Raw genomic sequence first — 8,772 nt, 5'->3', positions numbered from 1 at the left:
GTTATTTATTTACGATACTGAATTGCACATTTCACGGGGCAGAAGTTGTTCCCCTAGGTTCTCATACATGCAGCCACAACGATTCTCTCTGTCTCTTTCCATTGTGTTTTTGTGGTTCTTGGTTTCTTCATTTTTGTATTTTATCACGAATGAGTCTGTCTTCAGTTTGCGATTTCCTTCATTGCCTCTTCGGCCAAAGTGCAACTGCAAATCACACAAAACCTTATTCAGGTGGCGTTGAAACTCCGGAGAATATTACCCATCTCCTGTTTTGCAACAGTTGCCAGATCGATGTTCATCCCCTTTTGTGACAGCCATTCCAGAACGCACTTCACTGCCCAGTTGGTTTGTCTTGATGTAGCTGGCTTCTTAATTTCTCTAATTTTCTATGTCGTCTATAGCAGCGCTAACGTTACGGATCTCTGCATGTCTAATGTTAAAGTGACCCTATTATGTGGTGTGATACCTGGCCTTAAAAAAATATTTGTCTTCCTCTTATTAAGTTAAATTACAAATGTTTCCTAAACCGTATCGCAAGCGAGGCGTATTTGTGTTTAGGCAAAAAGGGACCTTGAATGACGACTGTAAACGCAGGTAATTGAATTTTAGTAATGATTATACAACATTGAGTTAATATTTTTATTTAAACTTTATTTGACTAGTAGACAAGTCAGTTATAAGAACTATTTCTTATTTACAATGACGGCCTTCACCGGCCATACCCGGACGACGCTGGGCAAATTGTGCGCCACTCTATGGGACTCCCAATCACGGCCGGTTGTGATACAGCCTGGGGTAAAATGGTTTTTAAAAAATCTAGCTCTTGTAAAAATAAAAATAAACTCGCAGCATAAGGAGTTGACTGTATCGTGTACTTATACACTGGCATTTCGTTTAGCTAAATCTTGAATGTATTCCATTGATGACAATAATACTCATAGGCTATGAGCTGAATATATTTTGGCCCCATTAGATTTAGGGCCTCGCGTTTTCCTATTATTACGGTAACAGCGGGCATTCCTTGTCACGTGATCAACGAGAGCATCTTTTTTGGTCCATTTTGGATGATAGCTGAGTCCTTGTAGCTAACCACGACCCGAAAATGACAAAACTGCAGTTTTTAAACGTATTTTTGACCGAGCGGCTTATGCTCGCTGCCCAGGAGATCTACAAATCTGTCGAAGACACGATTTTGGAATACCAAGAGGAGATTGCGCTCAGGGAGAGGGAGAACGACCATCTGAGACGCAGACTCCGAGACGCTGGGATTGAAATATGGCCAGGTTAGTAGCTAGCGTAGGCTATTATGCTAACGTTAAAGTTAGCGCCGAAGCCGCACGCTAAAGCATATTGGTTGCGAAACTGTTGTAACGATACATGCATTGCCAAGCAACTAAAAGGCAATCATTAAAAAATATATGTTTGACACCCTTGTATTAATGTTGCGAGAACTAACTAACGTTAGCTAGTTGTTTTTCAGAAAGCTAAAAATGGTAGCTACGCTAACGTAGCTCCTTCACGTAACTAGCTAACTAGCCACCTTTGTTCGTTAGCCAGCTAACTAGCTAGCCAACAAGTTATCTAGCTAGCTGCAGAGATTCAGGCTCATTTGACTCAGCTGTTTTGTTTATCATTTCTAAAATCTAGTTCCTTTGATACGTAAATGTAATTGATAGTGTTTTTCGTCGATCGTAAATCATGACTGCCAAGTCCCTCCCTCTCTTCCATCCAGACCGTCAGTCTATGGCACTATTGGAGGAGGAGGATGGCGAGCATCCTCGCCGGGAGTGGAGCCCCAGCATGGGCCATGAGGAGCGAGTCCCCATCCTGATCAAGGAGAAACGGGAGCTCAGGTCCAGCCAGGGGGACGAGCAACTCCGGGGCCACGGCTCCTGCAGCACCCCAGAGTCCATCTTCACTCCTCCCCGCGTCACCAACGAATACCCCCAGGACCCTCCCCACTCCTCTAACCTGCCCCAGAACCCGTCGGTGGAGAACAGAGAGCGGGACCCTGGTCCCAGAAGCTCATCCAGACACGTCAAGTCAGAAGTGACCCACAGAGGCTCCTCATCATCTTCGTCCAACAGCGTCCCGCAGCCCCTCGCCACAGTCAACCCCAACTGCTCCAACGAGAACAACATTGACATCATTGGAGTGGAGAACGGAGGACAGATGTTGGTGTCTGGGTCTAAAGGACGAGCTGGTGGGAGCAGAGGTCAGGCCTCCCATTTAGGTGACCAGGGCAGTAACGCGGCCGCAGAGTGTGGAAAATCCCCCCTCCAGGTGCACGTGTCATCGTTCTGCTGCAAGGTGTGTGGGGAGGCATTCAGCCACGTTGGACACCTACATGTCCATGTCCAGGTGCACACCCGGGAGAAGCCGTACCGCTGCGGGGTGTGTGGGAAGTGTTGCAGCTCCTCCGGCAGGCTCCAGGAGCACGCCAGGAGTCACACTGGAGAGAAGCCGTTCCGCTGCCAGATCTGTGGGAAGGGTTTCACCCAGATGGCCCATTTGAAGGTCCACATGCGGATCCACACGGGAGAGAAACCATACAGCTGCCCAGTGTGTGGAAAGTGCTTCAGCCGCTCCGACAAAATCAAACGTCATCTCCAGACCCACAGCCGTGAGGGCACTTACTTCTCAGGGCAGTAAGATGAGGGAGACCACCGGTGGTTGTGGGTGGTAATGAGCGACTGAGTCTGTATGAATGAATGAATGAATGAATTACTGATTATGGGACATTTTTTAAAAGCTAAAATTGCTGCCATTAAGACGGCTTGTTATTTTTCTCTTTCTCTCAAAGAGCTAGGGATTCTGTGACTTTCTTAGAATGTTTTATCTCCTAGTTAAACACTTCTCTCCATGCCATAGTTTCTCTCTCATGCAGTAGATTTGTATAGTCGATTTAGTATGTGTCCATTTACTTTTTGTACTTGTCACTGAATGGGATAATAGGGAATCTTTAAACACCAAATTGAACGACTTAGTAGCTAGTCTTTCTGAATGATTTAGTCTTTACTTTTAGTAATGAAATTGGTAGCATGATGATAATGAAGTCTTCCACTATGCGCCTTGAAACGGAGATGCGTTCAGGCTTGCAACAATAAGCAGCATTCCAAAACGTGGTGGTCTTGCCCCAGACGATTTGCACAGGGCCAATTTACGCATTTCTAAAATACATTTTATTTTATTTTTTCTCTTCATTAATTTTTAAAAAGTATATCACAGCTTCTTCTAAAACCCACAAATCTTATTTCCTCAGTCAGCTGGCTGAAGTACATAAGATGTTTTTATTTGTAATTCTAATTAACAATGGCTAACCGTATGGGCATTGACTATAAACTGTTGTCCATTCCTTGAGTTTACAAATATGGATATAAGTACACATGTTCACCATTTGTTAGTTAGGGTTGGGTAGGTTAGGCAATAGCCCTGCCTGCTCGATTCAAGGTTTCTGTACAGTCACCTAAAGCCTCCCTGATACAACTGATGCTAAAGGACCATTTGCCTCTCTCGTCATCATTGCAGAACTGTGTACTGCCACCTGAATTTCAGTCAACTAACTTATCTTACAATTAAAAACATACTTATCAGTGAGGATTCAATGCAAAGACTGCTATTTTGCAAGATATGTTGCCTTGATAAGGATTGTTTGCTAATTCTGTATATGACCACTATCTATCCCCCACCTCTGATGCATATAGTGTGTCCTCTCTATGACCCGCACTACAGAATTTGACCAACACGGTGCAGAGACCAACAGATTCCCCAGCTGAGCCATACAGTATTACCCTGTATCTGAGCTGCTTGTTCCTGATTGTTGGCCCTGAGCTCAGCACTGCACATACTGTATATTCACTATAGTAAAGATCTGTTCTTGATGGCCAGTTTAAGTGTAACATACGTTTTGTTACAGATAGATCAAGCCTACTCCTGGAATCAAAAGCACTTTAGTTTATATTGCAAGTGCTTGTAATCTAGGGGTAGACTTAATGCAAGTCTCTACCTTTTTAGAAGTTTTTATCAGAACTTGAGCAGTGCCTAGCTGAGAACGAGGCTCATGAACAAGCAGTAGGCCTATGGCCCGGACCAGAAACAAACCATTGCCCAATCCCCTAGGCAAGTGTCTTGGGCAATAGGTGCTTGGGGTTGTTACTAGTAGACAGGGTCTTTATCTCCTCTCAGGACTGAGGCTACTACAGTAGGCCCTCTAATTTAACCAGCATTCCTCCCCTTCTCTCCCACACAGTTTATTCTGGGACACCGCTGCTCCCACACACACACACACACACACAACTGTACAGTGTTGTATCATTATGTAATAAATGTAATTTTTTAAATAAAGTAGTCTGAGTACCTTGTCTAAATTGTCAGGTTCCTTCCACACAAGGCATAGCTGAGCTTTAGATTGAATAATGCTAGAGTGCATTATCTGACAGCGGATCAAATGAAAGTTTAAACACATTAACTATCCTTAACCTAGAAGTACAGTAACAAACTTAACTTTTATATCTTATGTTTAACTCTGCATTGTTGGAAGAGGACCTGTAAGTAAAAGTTACTGTTAATCTACACCTGTTGTCTACGAAGCATGTGACAAATAACATTTGATTTCGATAGCCACTGCAGAAAAGCTCAATCCCCAATCAAGATGGTGCTACCCATGCCTATCCAATCCTTTCCGATATACAAAAGTGGTTAGGGTTTGATTTGGGATTCAGGGTTTAGGTACCACATACATCTATTCCAGAATGTATCTATACAGCCTCAGTGGTGTCAAAACCTAGCGGAAAAACAAGGAAGTGGGTCCAATTGTTTTTCTAGCATACATTTTTCACATAGGGGATTTTGGAAATACTCCAAAGGCTGTGTTTTGTGTAGGCGTACGTACCCAGGCGTGATGTTTAGATAACCATGTAAATCTCTCTCAGGTGACTTATCAATATAGTTGCCTCTTTACTCTGATTCGAAAATGCTAATTAGTGTCGAAGCAGACATCATGCAAAACTACAAATCCCCGCAAGCTCCTGCATGTCATCTCTAGCTGACGTCTTGGCTAACAGGTATTGTGTCAATTTAAAACTTGCACAAAACAGTAAACAGAATTGTCCATTTCAAAGAAATGTAGCCAATTTATGAATTACTACATTTAGCTAATCTAGATAGTCTTACCTTTGCCTCGATTCGCCAGTCTTGCCCAGATCGTGGCATTTATAGTTATTTAATGATAGCCACATTAGGAGAATGTATTTCATTTTTGGGGGTAAATACAGGCGAATGTATTGACAAGTCTCCTTTTCCTAGAAATTTACAAGGCTATCAAAACGTAATGCCAGGGTAAGCCTAACTGAAACACGGACGTTATTTGAAGTGTTTCTAAAATCCCCTATGGAAAAACGATTGGAACCATTTCCCTGTTAGATCACTAGGTTTTATGGGTATTATGACAAACTTTTGTACTCTAATAATCTATTGTATTCCATGTGCTAATTAATTTGTCTCTGATGGTACAATTATTTCAACTGCCCAGGTTCTCAAGTACTTACGGTAACTAACAGCGGGCCAATTTCTGATTGCGTCACATTCTCAAGGCGTTTTGTTGTGTCGAAGATTATCTATTATATAGACAAGATGGTCTACAGACCGCTTTAACAATGGAAATACATGGAAACATTCTAGATCTAGCCCATGATTTAATGTAGAAAATATCACAGGAGGTTGGTGGCCCCTTATTTGGGGAGCACGGGCTGGTGGTAACAGCTGGAGCGGCATACGTGGAATGGCATTGTAATGAAACGGGCCCAGGGAGCAGGTCTGGAACCCTCAACCTCCTAGCCCGAAGTCCAGCGCGCTATCGACTGTGCCCCAAAAGCATGCTCAAGTGGCAGTGGCGATATCTACACTTTTTTAACCCAGGTTCGTTTCAATTTGTTTGCCATTCCATTTGTTCCATTCCAGCCATTATTATGAGCCGCCATCCCCTCAGCAGCCTCCACTGATTTCAATAAACAACCAGAAGTAATGACGCTAGCAATAGCCTACGCTAATTGGTGGAGTAATTTAATTAGCTAAAATGTAAAACTGTTGATTTCACGGGTACAAAATGAAGGAAAAGTTAGAACCGTTACTTTTGGGGTGTTAAACCGGTTCAGAACTTCATGCTGGTTGGACCACTGGGACAGGACGAAATATATAGGGGTTCTGCTCAGAGAAGAACTATAGGAAACCGTTAACAACCCAAAGATTATGAAACGTCCATTAGATCAAATAACGCTCACCTATCAAAATAGCAATTCACTTTTATCTTGACCAAATTCGACACTCGTTGCCCCTCATAACAAATCAAAAAAATAATACTCACTTGACACTTTGTGTGCTTAACGCTAGAAATCTAGGCGGAGTCGAACCTCCCGCTTCGCCTCTTTCCTCTCCGCTTGTGTTTAGCGGGTAAATGTGCCCTGGCTACCATCGACCCTCAAAATGACGAAATTACAATTTCTAAATGTATTTTTGACAGAAAAGTTGATGTTAGCTGCCCAAGATATATATAAGCAAGTGGAAGAGACCATATTAGAATACCAGGAGGAAATATTCCAGGGAAAGCGAGAGAATGACAAACTGAGACGCAAGCTTCACGATAATGGGATTCCATGGCCAGGTTAGTAGCTAGCTTGCTCTAAGAAAAATAACCCCGGGGTTTTATAAGGCGATAATTTGTGAAAAACTGGGCCAAGGTGTTCAGAGCATGCTATAGATACCCGATTAGCACAGATGGTCGCCTCTGTCTAATTATTTTTTTGTTTAACGCTGTAAACATGAAAATATGGCATTGTGGGAATCCTAACCTTATAAAGGTGTGTAGTAATTTAACCTTTTCGTTTTTTGACTTCTTTATCGCTGATATGAAAGATAAGGGCCTTACGGTAACAAAACCGTACTACACCACGCATCACTTAACGTTCAGACCGAGTCGGGGCTCTTATTAAAACATAAGATACTTTCGTGAATAGACGCTATAGTTAGTATCTATGAATAGGCTAGTAGATAGCTAACGTTTGCTGACTAGCAAGCGGTGCTAGCGAGGATAATATGCACACATTATGTAATTTGTTATTTTATCTGAAATACGCCGTTATGCTTCAGCTAACCAACAATGAACGTGCCATATGCCAGTGGCTATCTTGGCAGATTAGCTAGATAATTTAACTCTTTGCAGAGACTGCTAGCATTCATGCCTAGCAAATCCCATAGTTGTCAATACATTCTGTGTATTCTGTTTCTCGCTAGCTGTGAGTTGGTTAACGCAAACTCAGACCTGGGTGGTAGCAGGTCGTGATGCTCAAGTAAAGGTGCCTAGCTAACAACACCACGTTTTCCCTTCTTGACTTTCAGACCGAGACCCCTTTTCTCCTGTAGAATCTGAGGAGGAGGAGGGAGCCATTGGGCATAAGCAGGAACCAGACCTCGGACAGACTTTGGAGAAACAGGAGGGAAGGGCCAGAAGGGAGGAAAAGCTGTTTAGGGGACTGGCCCCGCTGTCTAGATTTGCTCCTTCTGATGGAAATGACTATGATCAGAACCCACCTCAACCCACCTCACATCAGTTCCAAATACAAACTCACACTGGGAAGACTATAGAGGGAGGCTTTCTATCAAGCTCAACAACCTCCAATCCAATCAAAACAGAGACTGATAGATTGGGTGTCTGTTCATTGGATGATACATCAAGTGATCCAAATACTTTCTCTTCAGGGAACCTCGACCTTTCGGCAGCACAGAGTGAGAACAGTGTAAGTATGATGGGGGTGGAAGGTGGTGACGAACTACTGTCAGGATTTGAGGCTCTACAGATACCGCTACACACTGAAAATTCAAATTCCCTTCAAATCCACCACGACACGTCATTGTGTTGCAAGGTGTGTGGGAAACCCTGTAGACACATGGGCCATTTAAATGCACATGTGCGAATGCACACGAAGGAGAAGCCATTTCTCTGTGGCTTGTGTGGTAAGTCCTTTAGCTCGTCTGGGAGGTTGAAAGGCCACCAGAGGATTCACACAGGGGAGAAGCCCTACCAGTGTAATATCTGTAGGAAACGTTTCAATCAGACGGCGCACCTGAAGGTACACCTGAGAGTCCACACAGGGGAGAAACCATTTAGTTGTCCCGTCTGTGGGAAAAGCTTCAGTCAATCCAACAAGGTGAAAAGACACCTTGTGACACATTCTAGAGATGGTTCGTTCCTACCAGGCCTATAACGGAGATGTTTGTTCAATGATGTTTGTTTAAGGAGATGTTTGTTCAAATCCGTTCTGGTGTAGGAAATATTTAGGCTACTGGTTTATAATGAGGATTTTAACATGTCTTCCCAACCATACAGTGCTTTTGAAAAGTATTCAGACCCCTTCACTTTTTTCACATTTTGTTATGTTACAGCCTTGTTCTAAAATGGATTAAATACATTTTCCTCATCAACCTACACACAATACCCCATAATGACAAAGCGAAACAGGTTTTTAGAAAAATAATTAACTGAAATACCTTATTTACATAAGTACTCAGACCCTTGCTATGATTCGAAATTGAGCTCCGGTGCATCCTGTTTCCATTGATCATCCTTGAGATGTTTCTACAATTTGATTGTAAATTCAATTGATTGGACATGATTTGGAAAGGCACACATCTGTTTTATATAAGGTCCCACAGTTGACAGTGCATGTCAGAGCAAAAACCAAGCTATGAGGTCGAAGGAATTGTCCGTAGATCTCAGAG

The 8,772-nt window shown here is 42.9% G+C and overlaps 2 protein-coding genes across 2 annotated transcripts; both read left to right on the top strand.

Moving 5' to 3' along the window:
• The first annotated feature begins 815 nt into the window (after nucleotides 1-815).
• Nucleotides 816-4,356, top strand: LOC110527720 (zinc finger and SCAN domain-containing protein 21). Its single transcript, XM_021609177.2, has 2 exons — nucleotides 816-1,283; nucleotides 1,733-4,356. The coding sequence occupies exons 1-2, from the start codon at nucleotides 1,103-1,105 to the stop codon at nucleotides 2,650-2,652; spliced, it is 1,101 nt and encodes a 366-aa protein (XP_021464852.1). The 5' UTR covers nucleotides 816-1,102; the 3' UTR covers nucleotides 2,653-4,356.
• A 144-nt stretch (nucleotides 4,357-4,500) lies between these two features.
• LOC110527719 (zinc finger and SCAN domain-containing protein 2) lies at nucleotides 4,501-8,507 on the top strand. Its single transcript, XM_021609176.2, has 2 exons — nucleotides 4,501-6,658; nucleotides 7,393-8,507. Exons 1-2 carry the CDS (start codon nucleotides 6,481-6,483, stop codon nucleotides 8,256-8,258), a joined length of 1,044 nt encoding a protein of 347 aa, XP_021464851.2. The 5' UTR covers nucleotides 4,501-6,480; the 3' UTR covers nucleotides 8,259-8,507.
• The last annotated feature ends 265 nt before the right edge of the window (nucleotides 8,508-8,772 follow it).

Source organism: Oncorhynchus mykiss, chromosome 7 (genome assembly GCF_013265735.2).
Source record: "Oncorhynchus mykiss isolate Arlee chromosome 7, USDA_OmykA_1.1, whole genome shotgun sequence".
NCBI lineage: Eukaryota > Metazoa > Chordata > Actinopteri > Salmoniformes > Salmonidae > Oncorhynchus > Oncorhynchus mykiss.
Note: the sequence above shows the minus strand (reverse complement) of the source record. Positions and strands in the feature narration are given on the sequence as shown.